Below are 25,605 nucleotides of genomic sequence, written 5' to 3'. Positions count from 1 at the left end.
ATCATGGATAATAATGTAGTCAATTTTTGTTTTGAAGTAACATAAATAAAAATGTGGATAGCTGATAAAAACCTGTTGTAAATTTATCTTATATATTTTTAATTTCTATTTAAAGTATTATTGAGAGTGTAATTCATTACACTTAATATAATGAAAGCAGAATGACTGTAATTTTTAGCTGAAACATTTTGTTTTCAGGGAAGGTGGTGTCATAGAAAATCCCCAAAAGTCTATTAATTATAAAGATATTAATAATGTGAATACTCCTACTCATAGCAACAATGAGAGTAACCATGTAAGTGTAACAAGATTAAAATATTTTTTACTTTTTATGCAACATGACAAATATATTAGTATTACAGTTATGAAAGAATATTTAGTCTACATATTTTATTAGTTGTTTGTGTGTATGAATGAAAAATCATATCAGACACTTGCCTGATTATCCAATGTTATCAAGCTGCTACACAAAGCCTAAATCAAATTAGAGAGGTGTCTTCAGTCAAAAGTTAACAGGGTACATAGTAGATTTCTTCACCATTTCTCCCTGAAATTATACATTGCAAATTAATTATTACAAATAATGATTTACGTTCACTAGCTGAACATTAATGTTGATTACAGAATAATTTTAACATTTTAGCATTGCTTAATTACAACATATTTATGTTGAATTTTTGTTTGAAAATATTTTATTATACGAGTAGATTTATAATTACGAAAAAACTTTTCACCATATTTCAATGAGTCATTTAATTTGTCAAGGTTGTACATAACAAATTTTTCAATGAAAACAGTTTCATTTTTTAATAAATAACATTTTTTTTTAATATGAGTTTTAAAAACTTAATTAGCTGGCTAAAAAATTAATAACATTTACTAAGAAATTATAATTGCGGAGAGCTACTTTAAATTGTCAAAAGTGTTACTGTGATAATAATCATTATTTCTATATAATCTATTATATCTTGTTTGTTATTTTCATTGAGTTTTTTTTTTTTACAAATATCTTCTTTTTACAAAATAATACCACGTCTGTTATTAAAGCTAGAAGTTGTTTACAAGTTATAAAGTTATTGAAGTAGAAATTGTTTCATTAAGTCATTTAGGAGGATATTTAAAATTCTCCGTAATATATTTTAAGGGAATTCTGTTTTGAAATAAACTGCAAAATGTGTACATTTATTTTTAAATTCTGTTGTTAATTTTAGTGTATTTCAACTTACATCAGCAGGGTTTTGTAATTTTTGGGATAAAGGGCTTGTTCTGTTCCTAGTTTTAGCCAGTTAGTGCTGCGCTCTAGTATCTATTAGCGCTGGACTGTGAGTCAGTTTCATACATTCATTCGATTGAAGAATCCGGTCTGGCGTGATCATGCATTCTCTTAGTCTAATGTGACTTGTTAATAGTATTTTAAGTGTGTCTAATGTGACAAAATTAAGTTCAACTCTTCTAGAAGAACATGTTTTCATCATTTCATCCGAATACCAATACAGCAGTCCTTAGTAGCTCTAAAGACTTAACATCTGTTTTTTGGAGTTGAATGCTTCTCTTCTGTTATCTTGTTTATTTAATAAGGTTAAGTGTATTTTAGGTATAAGATTTGATTCAATCCATTTTTGGTCGGATTCTAAAGCAGTACTTTAGAATCTGTCTTAAATCTGTACTTTAGAATGGTTGTCTTCGCTTTCTAATAGATAGAAGATATTTGTCACAAATAGAGTTTGCGAAATACAAGAGCTAACTAAGGAATGCTTATGGAAGCATGTTCGAAAGATAACTCTGCAGACGTCTTGTCACGTGGTTGTGTATCAGATGTATTAACCTCGTTACAACTTTGGTGGCATGGTCTGTCGTTTCTGGAACAAGATGAGGACGCCTGGCCATCCAATCCGCCTGTCGTTTCTATGATTCCGCCAGATTTGCTCTAGGAAGAGAAGAGGCCTAGCAAAACTAATGTGTTTTCAGCTGCTCTTCAAACAACATAAACTTTAGAACTTTCAAAACCATTTTCTTCATTTGTACGAACATTAAACTTTTTTTCATATTGTTGTTGTTTCATTTACAATTTAAAAAATAAAAATAATCTTATATTGCCAGATCTCTCACCGGAAGAAATCAATTCCACGTTGGAAATTCTTATTCGTCAAACTCAAGAATTGTATTTTGCTAAGGAATTAAGCGATTTAAAGAAAAATACGACTGTATCGAAGAAACGCAAATTAGTTTCTCTTAACCTATTTTTAGATCAAAATGGTATTATTCGCAATGGAGGACGTTTACATTTTTCAAATTTGTCGTTAAATGCTAAACATTCTGTAATTTTAAGTCTTCATAGTCATCTTACTCGATTGATTATTTCCCATGAACATATAAGATTGTTGCATGGAGGATTGCAATTAATTCATTCGTCACTTAGACAAAAATATTGGATTGTTAATTCCAAAATCATAATTCGTTTTGTTATTAATAAGTGTGTGACATGTTTTCGTTTTTAGAGCTCAGTCTCAGAATCAGTTACTTGAACAACTGCCTAAAGAAAGAGTCACAATCTCCAGACCATTCCAGTCAACTGGTGTTGATTATGCGGGTCCAATACTTATCCGTCATTGTAAGTGGCATACTCTATCCACTAATCCTGCGACTGTTAAAGCTTACATTGCATTGTTTGTATGTCTCAGCAAGAAGGCACCTTGAACTTGTAGCTGATTTATCTACAGAAAGTTTTATAGCTGCCCTATGAAGATTTGTAGGACGCCGAGGATTGCCTTCTCATATTTTTTCTGATAATGGAAAAATTTTCTGCGGTGCAAATCGTTATCCTCAAGAAATGTATGAGTTTCTTAAAACTGATAATGTTAATTCCAAAATTAAATATTTCTGTACCTCAAATAACATAAAGTGGTCCTTCATTCCTCCGTACTGTCCTAGTTGGGGTGGTTTGTGGGAAGCTGCTGTGAAGAGCATGAAATTTCCCCTATGAAGAGTTATGGGAAATTCTGTTTTACAAAGAGTTATCCACTTTATTAATTCAGATAGAAGCATGATTAAATTCCAGACCATTATACTTACCATCATCTGATCCTGCTCCACTTATTCCTGGACATTTTTTAATCTTCGCTCTGTTAACTTCTTTACCTGATCCTGATTTCTCAGGCATTAATATAAATAGACTTACTAGATGGCAGCTCATACAAAAATTATTGAAAGACTTTTGGAAAACATGCTCAAATGACTATTTACATTCCTTGCAGCAGAGGAATAAATGTAAGATCTCTAATAATAACATTTGTGTTGGCAATGCAGTTATAGAAAAAAGAAAGTAATCTCCCTCCACTAATGTGGAAATTGGGAATAATTGTTAAGGTATATCCAAGTGATGATGGACTAATTAGAGTAGCTGATGTAAAAACTAACAATACAATTGTAAAAAGAACTATTAATAGATTAATAATTATTCTTCCAAATTCAGATGTTTGTAATAATCTGAGTGATGCTGAATGCAATGAATGAAATTTCTTTAACTTTTATTTTCATGTATTTGTTTATTTTTTAATTTTATTTGTTTTTGTAGTTTTTTGCCGTTGGTAATATTGGAATTTGTACTAAGTAGTTTCAAATTCCAGTGTACTTTCAAGATTTTTTATGTATTTACTTTTTGTATTTATGATTACTTTATGTATTTGTGATAATGTATGTTAGAATTATAATTGGTGGGCGGTGTGCTCCGTTCCTAGTTTGAGCCAGCTAGTGCTGCGTTCTAGTAGCTACTAGTGCTGGCCTGCGAGTCAGTTTCATACATTCATTCGAATGAAGAATCCCATCTGGCGCAGTCATGCATCCTCTTTGTCTAATGTGACTTGTTTGTATAGTATTTTAAGTATGTCTAATGTGACAAAATTAAATTCAACTATCCTAGAAGAACATGTTTTCATCATTTCATTTGAATACCAATACAATTCATACTAACTCTAAAGGCATAACAGGGCTAATAAATGATAATTCATGAAGTATTAGTTTCTCAACTACAATTTTTACTTTTTGGTTGCATGAATATTAATATTTTTCAGAGACAGATATTGACATAATGATTTGCTCCTTAATTTGTGCAGTTTATTTTTATAAGATGATTTCTAAGTTTTTATTAATTTCTTTCATTACTGGTTTTTTAGATGATATATCATGACAAAAATTTAGAAAGTAAATACATGAGCAGTTATTTAAAAAAATATTTTCATCACATTTCATTAGTGCACATCCTGAATATTAAACTATTATAAATTTCTAAGAAAATGAAAAGACTAGTTTTCAAAATAAATATGTGGAATTATGCTACCAAAATATCTTTATGGAATTTATATACAGGTCTTTCTTATAAGGAGTTGCAGGTGCTATTCAAGTTGAAAGCACCCATCTTAGACTTCAAGATAGGGATTATTGATAACAGTGATGATTAATAAACAACAATGCATCTGCAATTCTGCTGAGGAACAGTATAGATCAAAAAAGATCTTGGAACATGATTCCACTCATTTTGATAGTGAGTTATTTTAATTTTCTTAAAGAGTTATTACTCTTCTCATTTTATAAATATGTTGTTATTATTGATAACAAAATGGATAATTTTTTATTTTATTCTTAAAATCAATAAAATAAAATAAATACATTCATCAAATAATTTTTTTGAAATTTATAATATGGTTTTTTGTTCTTTATAAGACATGGCTTAGTCCTCTAAGATGGTTTTCTAAGCTATTACTATTTAATAGATTTCTAGCTCAACATGTTCATTATTTTTGGTTGTGGAACAAAAAGTAAGCTACATGAGAGAGAATAAATAAAGGTGTAAACAAAGTTGCATAAAAATTTATTTGCGTAGATGTCATATTTAAATTGAATTATTTTTTCTTCTTGCTTAGATATGAATTGCAGAAAAACGTTATCATTTTTGAGTAATTCTGACCATACTTATGTACAAAAAAACTATTAAACTTTTATGCACTACAACTCTATGGAAACAGTACTTTGCATTTGTTCTGAGGAAGTTCATGCTGAAGAAGATAATCTTCAGTGATGTGAACGTCACAAACTGAACATTAAGTTACTTTTTGCTGTTGCAGGATAGTGACTCTCGTACAATATGCTACAGTGTGACAAGTAGTGACTTGTCATATTGTCATTTAGCTACTGTGTCCATGTTCTGAAAATCATTATGTTATTGATATAGACCATTCATTACTAAATAAGGAATTTTTGATAATCTCAAAAATGTCTGTACATCTTAAATTTCATTTAAAACAAAAGTTGGCTCATTTTGCTCCATTCTCAATGTCATCTGTTGACTGAAAAATTAATGTAAGGTAAAGCAATCCTAATTCTCCAAAAATGGTATGAAGTTAAACAAAAATATCTGTCTTGTTTATAATACTGAAAAGTAACTTGGCTACTACATTTATTTTATTGGCTCATATTGAATAGAATCTCATGACACCATTCCAGGATCACAAATTTATTATGATGTGTGACTTCAAGTACTATTTTGTATTTTCCTGAATATCTGTGTTCAATTTAATGCTACCTTCAAATTTTATTCCATTTCAATATTTTATATTTTTGATATAAATATGAGTGTTTAGTGATAAGTTAATGGAAAAAAAATTATCTTTCAAAAACATAATGATTAATATGGATTTGTTTAGATGATTTTTATGGATTTATATTTATAATGTTTTTACACATTATAATTGCTTGCATGCTGTGGGTGCTACATATTTCATGTGCGTACAAAATGCTTTGCTAATTTAATAATACAAAGCTATTCTTTTGAAAGTTATGCACTCGTACTGTTTTAAAGATATAATCAAAACTATTTAATGTAATAAATAAATGTAAATATTTATTAAATATAAAATAATATACTATGTATAATAATAAATATATAGACAATAATTACTTATTAATATATATATATATATATATATATATATATATAAAATGTTTATAAATATAAATATTTACAAAGTATAAATTTGTTGTTGATAATTATTGTCATTACTATTATTGTTAGACTAATTGGATTTTTTTGTAACATATTATGACTTAGGAAGCATGAACTCTTACAAAGTAGCAATTTTATGTACCTGTGATATTAAAAATGCTGATAAGATGTTATGTCTATTTTTTTACATTGTAAGCAGAACCATGTTGTAGTAAAATGTCACATTACTTTTTTCCTATTGGAAACATTAGGTAAGACTTCAAAATAGGATCTCATATTAGTTAAGTTGAAAATCTAATGTCAGTATTGTTTTATAAATTGCAAAAAGTAGTACTACATAATGAAGCAAACTTGGTTCAGTATGTTTAATCATACTTTAGAAAATTCAGGCAAGAGGCTGAGAACTCATGTTTGTGTTTCTAGACCAGTGATTCTCAACCTTTGTAGCTCCATGAACTCCAAAAAGTAAAAAAAAATATATATATAATGAATATTTTGCAACCTCCACAACCCCAACTCAATGAAATCTAGTTAAAATTATTTAGCTGTGTTGATAGCGATAGGTATCAACATTCATATAGTGTTTAACATAAAGTGTATAAACATGAGCAATTTACAGGTTTCAACTTGATGTGTATGTGCTCCTTGTAATTTGGTCTGCTTGCATAATATTCGCTGTAAGAGCTTCACATTCAAACATGCATATGATATTTTTGAACACGTTGTGCTCTCAGCAGTACAAAAGAGGTGTAAGGGATTACAAAATGATCATTTGGTTTTGAATGCTAAGTGTACATCTGGTGCCTTTATTTAAATTTTTAAAAGTGTAGTTTCATTGAAACTAATAATAACTGAGTGAGGTTTTGGTTTTTTAGTGTACAGTCAAAGGTGTAATTGCTTTTTTTTCAATTAGTTCCTTATGCAAAATGGATAAATTTGTGAAAAAACAAAGTGAGCCATCTAGATCCACTGAATTGATTAGTAGAAAGACAAGTTTGTACAATGACAGTTATTTAAATTGTAGTTTTACCTCATTGGATGGAAAGCCACAGTGCATTATTTGCTTTCAAATCCTCTCTGATGAAAGAATGAAGTCATCAAAATTAATTTGATACTTGGAAACTAAACATTTGGATCATCAGATCCTTGGAATTTTTCAAAAGAAAATTACATATGTTGAGAAATTAACAAGCTTCTATTTGTAAGTCAAGCCAAACTGATAAGAGTACACTTGAAGCATCTTATCTCATAGCATTAAGAGTAGCTAAGATGTTCAAACCCCATACAATTGCAGAAAACTTCATATTGCCTGCTGGAATTGATGTGGTCCATGTTTTAATAGGTGTGGAAGAAGCAAAAATTCTGTTTTGTAATGACACAGCGTCAAGGTGATTCAATTATATAGCTGTCAATATAATCAGATAATTCAGCAAGTGAGTTCAAGTGAATTTTTTAGTATTCAGTTTCATGAATCAACAGATGTGGCAAACATTTCCAGTTCTTATGTTTTGTGAGATATGAATGCAATAGTGGACATATCAGTCAAACAGTCAAAGGAAGTACATTGTTTTGCAAATCAGTACCTGGTCATGCAACAGGACAATGTCTTTTTGACATTTTTTATAAAGCTACTATAAACTGTAACGTAGATTGGACAAAGTGTATTGCAATATGTAATGATGGTGCAAAGACGATAACAGGAAAAACCAATGGATCGCTAAAAAAAATTTAAAGAACTTCTTGTACCAAGGGAAAAATGGACGCATTGTATCCTTGACAGACATGCTCCTGCCACAAAAAATATGCTGGTAAATCTCAATAAATTCTTTGTGAAGATGTAAAAATGGTTAATTTTAATAAAAGTCAACCAATACGTAACAGGCTGTTTGTTAAACTATGTGAAATTGCAGAGAAAAATCTCTTCTTTTCATACAGAAGTCAGATGTTTATCGAAGAGGAAAGTGTTAACCTGGTTACTGGAATTGCAAGATGAAGTAATAATATTTTTCCAGGATAAACAAATGTCATTCTCAATGTTTATACAAAATAATGAGTATATGTTGCTGTAGGCTTAGTTAGCTGATGTATTTTTTCATTTAATCAACTTGAATGTGAATTTACAAGGATGTGATTAAAACATTTTATTAATAACAGACAAAGTTCTTGCTTTCATTAAGAAACTTGATATCTGGATTATTTGCCTTCAAAGCAAAAATTTTGATATATTTTCACTCACTTCCGATTATATTGAGAAAAATTTGGATGAAGACACTATTACTCAACACAGTTTGGATAGCATGAAGATGCATTTGTGTGAGCTAAAGATTCAGTTGGCAGAATAATTTCTCAAAAGATAAAAGTGATTTCTCGAAGAGATGGGTTCTGAGTCCATTTAATGAGAACGTTGGAGCTGCTAAGTTGCTAGTTGAGATTCATGACCAGCTCATCAAAATGTCTGCTGATAAAACGTTACAACTACAATTCACATCTGAAAATTTAGATATATTTCGCTTGATTGTTGGTGTGAATATGGAAATTTAGTGACGAAAGCTTTGAAAATATTAATACCTTTTGCCTTACCTCTGTGAAAACGGTTTTTTATCTATGGTTACACTAAAAATTAAATATAGGAATCATATTTTATCACTTGAAAACAATTTGTTTTTGTGTGTTTCTAACATAATCCACATATGGAGAAACCTTTAAATGAAAAACAAATGCGATCATCTTACTAATTTATTTTTTTTACATGTGTACTTATGAATGTAAGTTAAATGTTTATAATAAATGATTTTTTTATAATAAATTTTTATAAATTGATTTGATTATGTATGAAGTTGTAGGCTGATGTTGTGATCCCCTCTCATATCACTGTGACCACCAGGTTGAGAAATGCTGCTCTAGGCTAAAATGATCAACCTATCTGCGATTAAAAAATAGTATTGATCAATGCAGGTTTGTTTTTTAAGTAAAACATTTTAGAAATAGTACATTTTTATCATAGAATTTAAAAAACTGTTTAGTGAAAATTTTTTTCATTTTTACTCTAATTCTGTACAAAAATATTTTTCATAATTTTTCCTTTTAATTAGGATGTACTTGGGCAGGTAGCTGAAGCAGAGCGAGTTAGACTTTTGGAATTGATACAAGTGCTAAATAAGAGACTAAATACTGCAAGAGTGAACTCATTGCAAACAGAAGTGAGTTGTATCTTAAACATTATTTTTAATTAAACTTATTTTTAATCAACTTTATTTTATGAGCTGTAGTAGTTGATGAATTTTATCTACAAAAATTTTACATTCTACTTGTAGTCATACATATTTTGACAGATCTTCTACAAGATTGTAAACTATCCCAGTTTACTCTAATTATTTGTAATCCATGTACGAATTTCATTTCCCCCCTTTTTCTTAATCTTTCATCCCATGTTTTATGAATGATGTTAATTGCCTCTCTGGCTCCATGCTCACAACTTTTACTAGCTGATAGAACTACCAGTATGCAGATTTTAATTTTCAGCTGTTGAGGCTCTCTCTATGAATCATGAGACCTTGCTGTTGGTGAGGGGGCTTGAGTGCTCAGTGATACAGAGTAGCTGCACCGAAGGTGCAACCATATTGGAGAGGTATCTGTTGAGAGCCAGACTAAGGAATGATTCCTGAAAGAGGGCAGCAGCTCTTTCAGTAGTTGTTAGGGGCGTGGGTCAGGACGACTTAAACGGCCATATCAACATCACTCAGTCCTCTGAGTACTGCGCAGCTGAAAGCAATGGAGAACTACAGCTGCTTTTTTCCAAGAAAATGTAGCAAATTTTCATATAGCAATGATGCTATATGCCTTCCTTGGTAAAATATTCCGGAGTTAAACTAGTCCCCTGTTCAGATCTCCGGGTGGGGACTACTAAGGAAGAGGTCACCACAAAATTAAAAACTAATATTCTACAAGTTGGAGTGTGGAATGTTAGAAGTCTAAAAAAGGTTGGTAGGTTAGAAAATTTAAAGAGGGAAAGTGGGAAATTTAAAGAGGTTCGGTGGGAAGAGGAAAACAACTTTTGGTCAGGTGGTTTTAGAATAATTAACTCAGCTTCAAATAATGGGCAGGCAGGAGTAGGTTTCATAATGAACAAGAAGATAGGGAAGAGAGTAGAGTATTTCAAAACGCATAGCGATAGAATTATTGTAATAAGTATAAAATCAAAACCTAAACTGACAACGATTGTTAACGAAGCTTGAGGAAGAGGTGGTAAAGAAGATTTTTGAGGAGGACATCACAAGAGGTCTGAGTAAAAAAGATAAGGTAGAAAATGTAGAAGAAGAATGGGAGAATGTTAAAAAGGAAATTCTTAAATCAGCAGAAGTGAACTTAGGCGGAACAAAGAGAACTGGTAGAAAACCTTGGGTTTCAGACGATATATTGCAGCTGATGGATGAACGTAGAAAATATAAAAATGCTAGTGATGAAGAAAGTAAAAGGAACTATCGACAATTAAGAAATACTATAAACAGGAAGTGCAAACTAGCTAAAGGAGGGTGGATTAAAGAAAAGTGTTCAGAAGTGGAAAGAGAAATGAACATTGGTAAAATAGACAGAGCATACAGGAAAGTTAAGGAAAATTTTGTGGTACATAAATTAAAATCTAATAATGTATTAAACAAAGATGGTACACAAATCTGGTTATCTTAAGAGAAAAAGTTTTTAATATCGCAAATAGCATGATGCTATATTCCTGATGTCATAGTTAATACAGATGGCTCTAGATATGATAATTCTGCTAGTTGTGCTATTGTGGCTGTCAATAGAACATACATGTTTGGCCTTCACAGCATCATCAGTGTTTTCATTGTGGAGCTGTGTGCTATTAATGAGGCCTTAAACACACTTAGCCCAACATTCTGACACCTAGTTGTCTGTTCAGATTTCATGAGGCAGTGCCTTGCAGGCGATTAGTGACATGTACTCTATACACCCTATTGTCTGTGACACACAGTCTGTTATCTCTGAAATGATTCATCATAACACAACTGTGAGCTTCTGCTTGATCCCAAGCCATATTGGAATTTCAGGTGATGAATGTGCTGATCATGCGGCAAAAGAGGCCTGTTTGCAGCCTTTTTCACTAATCACATTTTTTTGAACAATCTTGTTTGTTTACTGAAGAGGGTGGTTCATGATGAGTGTCAAAAAGTGAGTGGAATGATACTATCAACAATAAACTTCATCCAGTTATGAACAGTATGTCACCATGGGGCTCTTCATGTAGGAATAACCATCATGAGGAGGTTATTATTTGTCGTTTGTAAATAGGGCTCTCAAGGCTCACTCATAGATATGTGATGACTCAGACTTATGCACTCATTTGCGTTTGTTGCGACTGCCAACTAATGGTGCGCCACAATCCTTGTAGACTGTGTCTGTTATGGCCACTACATTAGAAGTTTAAACTAGGGCCTAACATATTCAATATCTGAGGCAACAATGTATCAATGTTCTCTAATGTCTTATGATTTCTTAAGACCGTGCATCTGGATTCATTTATTTGATTAAAACTATCTTGTTTTTGCCTTGGTGGTTGGCAGTTTTATTGTTTTATGTTAGATTTTTAATATTGTTTTTATTTTGGTTTTATTTCACCCTTAGCATTCTGCATAGGCGTTTTACATTGTTTTAATTTTTAAGGTAATTGTAATTGTTAATTTTTATTCATTTACTATAGTAATTTTGTATGTAGGCGCTGATAACAACACTTTGTTGTGCGCCCAGGAAAAATAATTAATTTGTGTATGATTCATTCTAAAGGAAGAGCTTTGTCTTGAAAGACAGAAGTCAGCAAAATTGGAGACCAAGGTTGCTCGTTTAGAACTAGAAAGAGTTGGTGCAGAAAGAACACCTGCAACATATGCAGCCTCTTTAAATCGAAGTAATGTGACTGAGATATCTGTCAATGAAAAAGCTAAAGAAAAGTAAGAAAATTCTTTTTATACAAGTATTTACATTATAATAAAACTACATAAAAAAAATTATAAAATTATAATTATGTACAAGTAAAATTTATTTCTTGTCCTCTTTCTAGTTAATGTTAATGCTTTCATAGCAGCATAATTCCTATATCCTCTATTATATGCTGTTATGCTGTTAATTCTAATTATCGTCTTCTTTCCTTTCTGTTTTCATGGCCTGTAGTCTGCTTTGTAATTAGGAAATTATATAAATGTGGTTATCTTAAACCTCTCCGCCAATTTTAGTATTTTTCTTTTGCAACAATTGTGCACTATACTCTTTTTAGATGTGTTTTAAGAACTTCTTTTTAATTCCTACTTTTGTGTTTAATAATAGAAGAATCCTTTTTTGCATGTAGAGTCTTCCTGTACTAAAATTTGTTACATTTCCTTGCTTTACCTCCTTTGTAAGTATGTTAGATTTAGCAACAAAATTCTTCAACTTTACTTTTATTATCTTAAGTCATTCCTTTTTGTGTTACATTTCATTTACATTTTAATTTTCATTATTTTCTGTAATGAAGTATGAGACAAATTCCAAAATCTTTCTAGTCCAGTCAATAGGGGAAAAAAGTTTGATTTTAAAAAAATAATTAGTAGAGTTTAGGGAAGTACATGGGGTTATATGCGACTGGACAAAATCGCGACCGTTCAAAGGTGGTGAAAATCGGTTTTTCAATTTTGTAGGCCAAGGTAAACTTCGAAGGCGAAAACGTTCTGAATAATCACTGTGAACATTTCCAGTACCTATAATTTAAGCCCTTAAACGTTGAATTTCGTTAATTAGTTATTGCAAAAAAGCCGAAAACCCGTTAAAAATGGCGGTTTTTGCAAAGTCAATATTTATTGCAAAAAATTTTTTTTTTTTACTATTTTTATTATTTTAAACGGTAGCTCTTGGATTCCGAATTCAATGAGTGGTTACACAAGAAAGTTGGTTTATTCGTTGCTGAGATACTGTAATTTGTTTATAAAAAGACTCTTCAGGCAACTGTAATTATTTTGGCTTTTAAGAACTTTTTCGTGACCATTTTAAGTGCAATCTATTCTTCAAGATTTTTGCGCTTTTTGACTGCAATAGGTATACATAATTTTTTTTATGCAAAACGTTTTGTTTGATATATAGAAATTTTATTTGATACACAGAAATGATTTTTCTAATGAAAACACAAGGTTCATGAAAAAAGTTCTATTTATAGAGATTTTTGGTTTATGGAGGTTCGACTGTATTTAGAAAATACAAAAACGTAATTGAAAAATCAATATATAATCAGAAAAATAACTGTTCATCAACACATAAATCTTGGTCAGTTGATGACTGCACTAAAGAACTTAATATAATAAAAACACATGTTATTGGCTATCCAAATACAAAAAACAACATGCTATGTAAAATACAGGACGAAATCAAACATTACATATACACAGTGCAACTCACATATAAGTAATATATAACACTTGAAATATATATTAATAACATTAACAAATTTTCACAAAAAACTGTCCATCATTTTCAGGAAGAAAGATGATTGTCATTTTCAAAGCAAATGAATGAAGCATACAAAATTTTGTAGAAAACCAAAAAATCGTAAATTAATAAATACAGAAACCAAGCAGTACATTAATTTAAACTGTAGTTAATGCACTAAACATTCGTTGGCTAGACGAAATGCACACTTTCACATAGATACAAGAACTTTCACAGGCACCTCATAGGAAAGGTAAATTTACAAAACACTTCATTGGGACATGTACAACTCGCATACGTTAATCTCAACATGAGGTTTTTTCCCTACTCCCCTGGACCGGACATACAGTCAAGTAAATCTCAGCCCAGGAGAGTGTCCTTTTACGCTAAGGGGGCCTCCCTATCTAACGGCAGTAAGTTCGGCATGGCAGGTCAGCCCACCGATCGGATCTTTTATTTCGCCCATCTCTAATCTGCAGAGAGGGGTAGACCGGGTTCGACTATGTCGTCCCCCCCCCCATAGACTGGGTGTCTGTCTGTAAACTTCATTGCCATTGCCTCTAACCGCCGAATGAGGGTGACCGGTTCTGGGTACGACATCCCCGGGCTCCCATCCGACGGCCGGGACTCTTATTTTTATTTTCCCCACAACCTAAGCTCCCATGGAGTCCCCAGCCGCTCATTGGAACCGGCAGACCTCGGCATGCCGGCCCTCGTGACTGGAACTAACCATCCTGCCCTAATCTTAAATTAAAATCCACGTCTACGAGCTTTTTCGTCCTTTGAGCATTGCACTAACGTCGCAAATTCATCAAAAGTCCGCCAATTATTCACAGACAATAAAATACGCGGCACCAGTTCAGGTGCTCTTAAGCCCGCTATGCCCGCCTGTATTCGCAACTCATCCCACTCGTAACATTTAAATAAGGTATCATACCTGCTGCAGTACGTGCAGCAGGGAGAATCGCGCCTGGCCAATCAGTGTAAATAATTCTCAAAAGCACCATGGCCGGTAAACATCTGTGTTATTTGGTATTTCATCTCTCCCTGGCTACGTTTGATCCATGCCTTTAGATCTGATATGAGACATTTGGCCCACCGCGATCTGTCACCTATCACTCATCTTTAAAGTATTGAGCGTTCTACATTCTGCATCTGATTATACATGCCTCCGTACCTATTATACCTTTCCTCAATCTGTAGATCTATCGGGGGAACCGCGGCCAATACGCACGCTGACTCGTAGGAGACGGTCCTATAGCCTGCTATTATGCTCAACAGCGTGTGTCTGTGAACACTCTGCATTCTGTTTAGGTTGCGCTTCATTCTAACGGCAGAGCCCCATACCAGGGAGGTATATAGCATCGCGGACGTTACCGCCGACATTATTATCCTTCGTTTGGAGACGCGAGGAGCCGCATGCGTCAACATCAGTATTTTAAGAGCGTTCGTAGTCCTGTCCGCCTTGTGACAGCATTCGACCACGTGTTGGTAAATTTGCGTGTCCTGTAGATATTTACGCCTAAATATTTTACGCTTCCCTTGTTCTGTAACGGCTGATCTCCCGTTCTCAAATCAATGCGGTCTATCTTTCTTCTGCCAGTCAACGTAGTGAACTCACATTTATTCGGTGACAGTTCTACTCTATGGTCGTTCAGCCACATACTTATACTAGCTAATCCTGCGATGGCTCGCACCTCCAGTTCACCTTCCGTCCTGCCGCTGACCAAAACGGCCAGATCATCGATTAGGCCACTGTTTCAACACCGTCTGGCACGCGTAGGTTAAGCACTCCATCATAAACTAAGAGCCAGAGAAGCGGGCGTAACACTGATCCCGCGGTACCCCGCCATATATCTGAAATTGCAGCTTTTCATTTTGTACGTCTGCAGCTGTCCAACGGTCCTTCAAGTATTCCCCAATCCGCCTGCGCAGATACTCACTTATTCCCTTCAACGTAAGGGCCGTCTTTATTGATTTCCAGGTAGGGTCCCGAACGCGTTCTTGATATCCAATTTTATTAACATTGGCATAGATCTTGTTCTCCATGTGCCCTGACGTACCCAATGTAATATCTTAGCAATGGCTTGAACTACCGACTGTCCGCGCTAAAATCAAATTGATTGGCGTGGATGCCGACGTCCGCATTCAGCTCCTCCACTACGCGGAACGCCTACATCCTTTAAACCGCCTTTCCCATGTTGTTTATTAAACTAAGTGGACGGTATTCGAAGGGTAATCCTACATTCTTCTGTTTAGGCAGAAAGACAAGAGGTCTTTCCAGCACCTTAGGAAGATCTTATTCTCTAGACCGTCAATTTGCGATATCAGTCATCTCCCAAGCCGCCAGTTTGACCAAACCCTTCAATACAGACGCGGGGATACTGTCTGGTTCTAGACTCATTCGGTCCGTTAGATTAAATATCGCCGCAAAAACCTCATCAGTAGAGAAACGTTTCCTTTCGCATTCGATAACTAAATCGGCTCCCTCATCGTCTCTTGGGAAGAGCCTGACAATCTGCTCCCTTGCTTGGTCACCCGTGAGGAGGATAGACGTCTCCTAAACCGTTTTGTCGCGATTTGATAGACCCGCCCCCACGGATCCGCATCCAGCTCACCACACAGCTCTCGCCACTTATTTGCCTTAGGTTGTTTTATTTCATAATTTAATGTTTTCCTGTTAGTGATGTAAACACGAGCCGCAGCGTCATAGGCATCACCGCCTCTTCTTCCGAGTCATTGCATTCGGTGCCTGGAACGCTGGAGTTCTTGCCTCATACGAGCAATATTATCCGACCACCAATATGCCGGCTGAACTCCTCTCTTTAATAACTTTTTTATTAGTACAATACGCAAGAAACTTTTTTATTTGCCATAAACATCTACAAAAACACTGCAAGTTGTGCAAATTTGAGATTTTTATCACCAGCCCCAGAATTATTTAAAGCCAAAATTTGAATTAAAAAAAAAAATTAGTTTTCAGAATTTCATAAAAACTTTAGGGGTAACTATATTATTTGTCGTAAAACTACTAACATTTACCTACATGTAAAAAAATAATTCAAAGTGTTTATGTTATCCTTGCCTCTTGAAAAAAATTACCAAAAGTGAAATTTCACCGATTTCATGTTCAACTTTATTGGAAATTTCTCATAGAAAGAAGAGAAATAGGTAAATAAACTTGGACCAGCCTTTTACACTGAGAAAATATAAATAAATTGCTTTTTGTTTCATCCTTACAGGACCAATAGTGTTTTAGTTATGATTTTTTCTGTAAACCCTTACAATCACAAAAATAGGTGTGTGCACTGTAACAAAAATGGCTGCCATAGGTAAACTCTTAAAAAAAATTTTATAAAAAATGGAAAAAAAATAGTTTTAAGGTCCTGAGAAATGTAGGAAACAAGTGGGTAAGTTTAAATTTTTTTCTATTGCTCAAGCAATTACCATTGGGTCACTTCAAATGGATTGACCCAGTGGTGAAATAATGCTTCTGATGGCATAATTAAGACAATTTTTCAACAGTTCAGTAATAGAATAAAGTAAAGATGTATTGAACTATAAAAAGTTGAGGATTATTTAATAATATTGTTCAGAATATATTAATCTATAGTGTAGGTAGTTACCTGTGAAAGACTTGTGGGATGTCAAGGGTGCAGTGACTCAGAAGTTTGCCAGATAAAGAAGAGAATGGAAATAAAGAGAATAGTTGTAGAGGAAATAAAATCTAGGTATCAAAAATAGTATGGGGATACTATTGGAGAAGGCTGGTAGAATGAACAGTACAAGAATAGAGCGTGTGAGATATTGCTGTAAAAGAGAACTTTGGCAAAATTTGGAACTTTGAGAGTGGGATGTTAAAATGGATCTGAGTGATGTTATATGTTAAAAGAATTTGTTTAAATATTGTATAAATAATGTTGGGAGTTGGTAGGTGTGCTATTTTATTAATAACAAAAGGAACTATGTGGAAAAATAATGAATAAGAAAGTAGTTATATTACATTGTCATCATAAAATAACATAACAATTTTGAAGTTGTTAATTAAAGGATCTTGAATACATATTACTTAATATTGGGTTTGATGAGAATGCAGATAATCCAGGCTTAGTTAATTAGTATTATCTAAAAATCATACTCTTAGTATAATGCTTAAAAAAATTGTTTTTTAAATATCAGGGTAATTTAATCAAAATAGCAATAGAAAGAAATGGAGTAAGCTCCTTTCTCACAGGTCAGAACATTACGCAGTGTACTTAACAAATCAATATTGTTGCCTTTTTTTTATCTCAGTGGATATTGTTATTTAACAAATAAATAACCTTTCAATAAGTAGTATATCCATCTAAATTTAGAACCTTAAATTTTTTAATGACTGGTTTATGTAAATCATTATCAATGCAGTATATTTTTAATTAATAATGACAATTTTTGCTGGCAAACAAGTAGATATTTATTATTTTTTTCACTTACTTCCTTCTCTTCAGTTTTTCTTTTTTTTATCCAACATGATGTGTATCACATAAAAGTCATTACAATCATAAATTGGCACTTTTCTTAAAAAGATTCATTTTTCAGCTAGATATCACAATTTTTAATCCTCTACATTTTTCTCTTGGTTTATTTTCAAAAGTCATCAGCTACTTTTATTCTCTTTCTTTTTTTAGGATTAGTATGTTCATTCAATTTTTTGTAATTGTATGTTTATTTTGTTTTATCATTTTAATCTCTCTACTTCTTTTAAGGTACATTATTTGATTTAATCTGTCTTGCTTTCTTACTTTTCATTACTCTTTTTTCAATCTTATTTCTTCTCTTCTTTAACCTTTTCCATTTTCAAATCATACACTTTTTGTAACTCGCTTAACCCTATGGTTCTGCTACACACAAAACTGTGATCTAAAGATAAACCTGTATATATACAATGTTTGTTATTGGATTAAAAAACTTATCCTTCCTTAAATTTAATTTTTTTGTAATAATTATTTATTATTATTAGTTACCTCCTCTTGAGATGTGCATTCCATCTACTATTGCATGATCCTTTGCGAAGAAAAATTTATGAAAAAGGTATTACTGAAAACTTGGTTAAAGAAGTATTTTGTATTTTCAGGATTGAATTACTGGAAGAGAAATGTGCTGCATTGAAGGTAAGATTGCATAGTTTAAGCGAAGAGAAAGAAGATGACTTGTATCATATGACTTGTTTATTGGATGAAGCTAAAAAGTCTTATATGGAAGCACTTAGAAAAAATTCATCCTAAAAAGTTATTATACAGAAAAAACTGTAGAATTGTTCAGAAAACTGTTAAATTTAATTACTTATATTTAACAACATATTTATATTTTAAAACAATTTCCTAAATGATTGATTTATGTTCTCAACCAATTCAGTAAATTGTAATGCTGAAGTACTTCTATTAAATTTTATGTTTGAAAAATTGAAGTAATGAGTGCTCAGTAACATTGTGAAGTTCTTTAGTTGATAATAATAAAAAGAAAGGTATTTAAGAGTAAGTAAATATTTACAAAATTAGATCTTTATCCAAATAAATAAAGTGTAAATTAACCAAATTTGATCTTAAAATCTCCAGATTTCATTTGTTAGAATCTGTAGGTTCATTTGTAATACAAAAATATATTACAAATGCCACATTCTGAGTGAGCTATATTTTATTCATGTGTATGTGAAATATTTGTCATAAAAATGTAGTTTTCAATCATAACAGGCTTGGTTCTCAGTAGTAACAAATTTCTACCAGTGTGTAAATAACACATTTTATCTAGGTGATCCTAGGAAAGATTCAGTTCATGTTTTACTTTTATATTTCAAAAAACTAGAGAAAAGATGAAACACTTAACAAAAAGGATAGATGAATAAAGTATCAAAATGATAAGTAAAGTGATTAGATAATGGGGGATGATACAGTCTTAATTTAGATTTATAAGAAGTGCATGCTTTAGGCTTACCCATTCAAGTTAACTAATGCATCAACTCGGAGCAAGTATTTTTTCTATATGCTGATAATTAGAGGATTGTTAAATCAATGTGCTTGTAACAAAAACATGATTATAAATAATGAATCAGGAGGATTTTGAATAACCCTTCAATTATTTATTTTAGAATTTAATGTCAAAAATTGCTGCAAGGGTAAAATAAATAGTTACACTTCCAAAGAAAGCAAACAGGAGCATGAATACAGTAGATATTTTATCAATTGCTAAGTCCATTCATATCCTTGTAAAAATGAAATCCTTCTTCTGCTGACAAGGATAAGTATATTCAGATTTCAGCAAACAACTCATTTATGATTTTGGTTCTGCAAAACACAATCTCTTCTGAAGTAACTGATTAACTTCTGGATAGCTTCTAAATTATATTATAATGCTAAATTATATTATAACCACTGAACAGTGCGGTCATACACAATATACAAGGTATATACACAACATACAATAAGTACAAAGATGTTACTGTACACAGATCTTTAAAGTTTTTACCTATTTTATGATTCCTAGATTTCTCTTATCTCCAGGTATCGCATTATTCATACAGTCATTAACTATAACAGCTTACCTTTCCCTTATTTTTTACAAAATCAAAATGTTTCATCTTGCACGTGTTAATAATACATTTTTAACTAATTTTTTCTTTTACTGATTGAGAGTTCACTATTCTCAAAATTTAAATAAGATTCCATCCACTTGTACTCACAAATTTGATTATTATAACTCTATTTTATTGCATATAATAAATTAGTGCGAAAGAGTAACAAAATTTAGAGTGAACTATATCACTTTTGTTAAAATTTTGTTTAAAAGTGTTGTAAAACACAAGGAATGTTTTCTCAACTATTTTAGGAGATAAACCATTGATAAAATTACATATAATATTTGGCTTTCCCGTTTAAGAAATGGAGACACTATTTCATACTACCATATATTTGGTGATATAGACACATATAGTTTCACAAAAACTCTACTATAGTATCATGAAACTATAGTAACTATAGTGTCATGAAAAACTGACACTATTAACACTGTAGTAGTCACCCTCCCTTCTTCAATTTGAGTAGTTGTGTGGTGTCTATCAGGCGCCAAATTAATTTGATGTATTATTTTTAAGAAAATCATTTTTAAACATTTTAGCTTTAAAATAATTATAATATAGAATCTAAAATTTAAACATTTTAAATCACAAATGCAAAACTACGAAATTAAATATTCAGTCGCATTATATATTTTATTTCCTCTAAATTTAATGTTTTTTTTTTTTTTTTTTATATACATGTAATTTCTTAAAAACAATTTTTGTAGTGTTTCAAGCAGATGAAATTTTTGCACCTCCTAGAAAAGCTTTGTGTCATCCTGTTGGCTTTTTTCGAACACATGTAGCATCATTTATGACCTACAAGGTCATCATTACTCTTTTCCAATTGCTGTCTTTGTTACGTATTCCAATATTTTCTGCTTTCCTCTTCAAATTTTTGGGGAAGATAAAATATATTTTCACATGATCTTTTAACAGTATGGCTAGGTGTCGCAGGAAATACTGTTGTTTCAACAGCATTGGTGTGTAAATGGTGTTGCCATTTATATTGTTAGAATTGTATATAATTTGTGCACTGATGCCAGCAATATTTAGTAGGCGGTAAAAAACTACCATTTGCCAGCTTCTTGTGTTATACAATGCACTTTATTTATCATGTCTACCCCATATTTTGTAGCATTGTAAAATTCAACCATCTCGGGATTCCTCTTATTGCAGATGTTGGGGTCAATATAATTGTCATGATGCATTATTAAAATATTACGTTTTTCTTTGGTTTAGGTTTGTAGGACATCAAGGTGAAAGATTCTTTGAAGCCAGTAATTGATGATTTCACTGCTCTTGTGTTACATGTGACGAATTTTTGTGGACTCTGTTATTTTACCAGTCATGCCTAATAAAAATCCCTTTTCTCTTCAATAATTTGTCACACAATTTGTAACTTGTAAACCAATTATCAGTGGTAATATTCCTCCCAGAGTTACTGTGCTACGTATGAGGTAAGACGAAGAACTATGTCCTTAGGGCTTTACTAACACTATACTGTCTGATGGGCTGTTTTTTGGCACTCATCTCTAAATTAACTGTATAATACATTTTAGCATTGGCCAGACAGAAAATTTTTATACCATATTTTCCTTACTTACTAGGAATGTACTGCTTAAAAGCACACCTCCGCAAAACTTTTATAATTTTTCATCTGGAGTCAAATGCTTGCCTGGACCATAACATGCTTGTCAATTTTTCACAAAATTCTGAAAAATGTTTCTTATGACGCTAACCTGTCAACTTTTTCTTTCAATTCTTGTTTGTAAGTCGTCAAATCTTAATGCTTACAAGAGGAATCTTGGAAGAGACATAACGAGTCAAAATCTTTCAGAACTGCTCCATAGTTTGCCCATAAATCCTCTGCATTCAGCCTACTGCCTCTAAAATGGCCTGCTAAATACAGCAGCCCTGACAATGCCTTTATTTCAATTTTATTAGTAAAATTGCAGTCTTTTTCTGTACTGCAATTTGGTTGTAAGGATGATATGTATTTATTTATTAGTATTATCAATAATAAAGTCTAGAATTTCATCATCTGTGAAACAATTCCAACTGTATAAGACTGTATTTTTATTTTTAACACTAGCTTTTACCCCTGGTAAATGAGGTACGATATTATGGTGGCGAGTTTGTTCATTTATTTATTTTTTGGGAATATTTTCAATCTCATTTTTGTGTTTGTATTTTACAGAAATAAAAGGAATTGTCATTTTGCTACTGACTTTCTCTTGATCGTCACTTACATCTTGTTCCATGTCACGATCAGTCACATTTTCAAATATAGGATCTTCTTCGTCACAGTCACTGACGTCAACCACTTTACTAACATTATCATCTTTATCAAACAGTAAATGCTGAATTTTGTCAGTCTTCATCACAACACGGATTGAAATGAATAATCTTTCCCATTGTTATTAAAATCCAAAAATTATAATCAAAATAACACTAGAATTAACAGTCATTAACATTTTATTCACAATTTGTGAATAAAATGTTTACAATGTATGCGACTTGAACAATCAAATTGGTACCGATAATAGCAAGAACCATAATGGAAGCAGGCAACATGTTAATAATGGCAGTAGTCATGTGGTGTCCAATATGTGGTGGCCATATGCTTTCTATTCCAAGTCTAGACAATTTATAGTATTGAGCTTTTGCCCAGTTCTTTATAATTCGATTTTAGGAAGGTAAACAAAGAAAGTGAAATCTATGCATGGAAATGATAAAACTAATCAAGAAGGATACGATGGCACCTGACAGATGCCACGTGACCACTGCAGTGTTAATTATTTATATCTTTAATCATCACTTGATTTTCATTTGTCCCAACCTCATTTTTGTTCCTTAGGCAGTAAAACTATAATTGGCAGCATAACAGTTAAAAATTGGTCTGGGTTTGGATTAACGTATCTGTCTTTTATTAAAAACAACTGACCATTTATTTTTCCACAATCAATATTCCATGAAACATACATGGTTGGTTTAGACTGTAGTTTGAAAACAATCAGAGGATCATTGGGCAAAGCCATCCTAGGCTACAAGTCACACTTCATTTGCCCTAGTTTATGGTTGAGGCTAAATACAAGATTCTTTGGCAACCATATTAGTTCATTATTTAGTTAAGATTCTTGCATGGCTAGGAATCTAGCAAAAACAGATTTGTTTATTGTAGTTTCTTATCACAAATTAACAAGAGTATGTCCAGATTTATAGGTTGATTTGTAAGCATAACATATTCAGTAAATGTTAATGCTTAAGTGCTTGTACTGGGTCACAGCACACATTGGAACGAGTCATAGGCCCATAAGGATTGTATAAAGATAGGCAATAAATTTTTCTTACTTCGTAAAACCAATACATAGCTTCTGTGCAATAAATTTTTCTTATGTGCTAAAACCAATAGATACATTGTCTGATCAGTTATGATGGACAAGATTTGTGCTTCATGGTCCATCAGTGCATCTAATTTTACTACACAAAGAATGCTAGAATTCCTTGCTTTAATATAAGATTGTTTGTGTTTAGATTTTTTCACAGGTTAATTAAAGATTGAAATTGGAGGAATTGTCATGGAAGATGTATGTACAGTAATAGCTTGCTTTATGTGAACAATGGATTTCTTGAAATTCATCCACATTGAATGAAAATTGTATTTGAAAATAATAGGTATTGTTAATTAAGTGCAATATCATATTTGCGGTAATATTATTCTTTAAAATAATAAACATATTATATACTTATTCATTATTTTAATCCTCTGGAAAAGAAGACTACATTAATGAAACCATAGATGACCAAAGAAACACTAGGTCTTGAAGAAATAAATAACATGAGGAGGAATGGATAAGGTGAAAAGGAATGAAATAAGATATAACTGGCAAAAACAAAAGGATTAAGAAGAACCCAATTTCTCAACAAATACTGTATGGAAAAAGAAAAATGGATGAAAAAAGCAGTGAGGAGATTGAAGAAGACCTAATTAGAGGAAGATTGAATACAGCATACATAAAAATTAAATCTCTACAATTAAAATAAAGGGTAGAGAAAATGTCAAGAGGGATAAAAATGGAAAAAAATACTTCTTTGAAAAGACAAAGTAAGTAAAACATGGAAGGAATACATTACAGAATTGCAAAGAGGGCGAGTATTCGTGGTTACATAGGAGCATAGGAAATGAGAATGGTAGAGGAAATGTAAAGTGTAGAATAGTAGAGAAATTATAAAATAGGAAGGTAAAGATTGTTATAGGATAATAATTGGTTAATTAGTTTGCTTTACAATGGAAAGATGGAATGAACAAGTGGTGAGAAAGTATGACTGGGCATAACAAATGAAAGTTGTAAAGGCTTTAATAAGGAAAATAAAATATTTAACAGATTACTAATACTTAGTTTAAAAAGTGTAAAAGTACATTGTATGTTTGGAAATCACCAGATGATTAAAAAAATACATTAAATTACTTCACCAAAAAGATTTAGAAATGTGATAAAAAACGCACTTCTGTTGCCAAGAGTAAACTAGCGACATAAATAGTCAAATATGGATATAAAAGGGGCAACCATTTACTTCTGATAGCAGAAATAAAATTAAAATTGAAGAAAGTTAAAAGAAGAAAGGAATAACAAGACAGAATCTAAATAAAAAATAAAAGTGTAATTAGAAAGGAGATAGTAGGAGAGAAATTAGATAAATTAATGAAGCGAAGAGATTCAAAGGTTAACAGCAAATGAATCTTGGCCAAGTATGAAAAACAGCAGCAGAAAACACAGCTGACATCATTAATGGAAGAAGAAGAATAATAAAGTCCATGGATTACCAGCAAGAAGATTGAAAATAACAGAGTATGAAGGAAATACAAAAACAGAATAGGAGGTAAAAGGCACTCTGTTTGAATTATAAATGAACTAAAGTAACATAATTAGTGAAGGAAAAATGATTAGCAGATAATTATCTATTTATAAAAAAATTAGTTAGAAAAGAAGAGTATAAAAAGAACTACTGTATTAAAAAAAGTAAAAATAATAACATGTTTTGAGTGGATAAATTTTAAAGTGGTACAAATGTAATTGCTATTAGGCATGGAAAAGGATTTTACATGATGAAAATATATTTAAAAGGTTGGTGGACACATGGAGAAATACACCAACCTAATAAAAACACAAATGATCTTCCTTAAGAAATTAAATTTGAAGTGGAATATTTCTTTTGGTTTTAGAATCAGCATGCTTGTATTCTTGATTCCTGATTTTGTAACATAAAGATATGTTAGGTCCTTCAATATCCTAGGAAGAATTTGGCAGTGCTCTGAAAACTTTAAAAGACAATAAAGAACCGGCAGGGACAAAATTCCTGCTGAAATACTGAATAATTTGGGAAAAACAACAAAAATTGTTTAAAATTATCAAGAATTGTTACAAAGAAGGAGATACCATTAAATTTTGCAAAAACCAGACCTAATACAATCAGAAAGCAGGGAATGCAAAATAATTTGTAAATTATGTAATGCTTACAAAATTCTACTGAATATAGTCAAAAATAG

The 25,605-nt window shown here is 31.9% G+C and overlaps 1 protein-coding gene across 1 annotated transcript in view; it reads left to right on the top strand.

Annotated features, from left to right (window-relative positions):
- LOC142317742 (coiled-coil domain-containing protein 13-like) overlaps positions 1 to 18,729 on the top strand; it is a 57,873-nt gene extending 39,144 nt beyond the window's left edge. The window contains exons 9-12 of the mRNA XM_075354291.1: positions 2,499 to 2,670; positions 9,091 to 9,198; positions 11,798 to 11,961; positions 18,579 to 18,729. Of these exons, the coding sequence (XP_075210406.1) occupies positions 2,499 to 2,670; positions 9,091 to 9,198; positions 11,798 to 11,961; positions 18,579 to 18,729 (595 nt within the window). The remainder of the gene's footprint in view (positions 1 to 2,498; positions 2,671 to 9,090; positions 9,199 to 11,797; positions 11,962 to 18,578) is intronic.
- Positions 18,730 to 25,605: the final 6,876 nt, after the last annotated feature.

This window comes from Lycorma delicatula, chromosome 1 (assembly GCF_047948215.1).
Source record: "Lycorma delicatula isolate Av1 chromosome 1, ASM4794821v1, whole genome shotgun sequence".
Taxonomy (NCBI): Eukaryota; Metazoa; Arthropoda; class Insecta; order Hemiptera; family Fulgoridae; genus Lycorma; species Lycorma delicatula.
The sequence above is the reverse complement of the archived record's forward strand: the minus strand, read 5'-3'. Positions and strand labels throughout refer to the sequence as shown.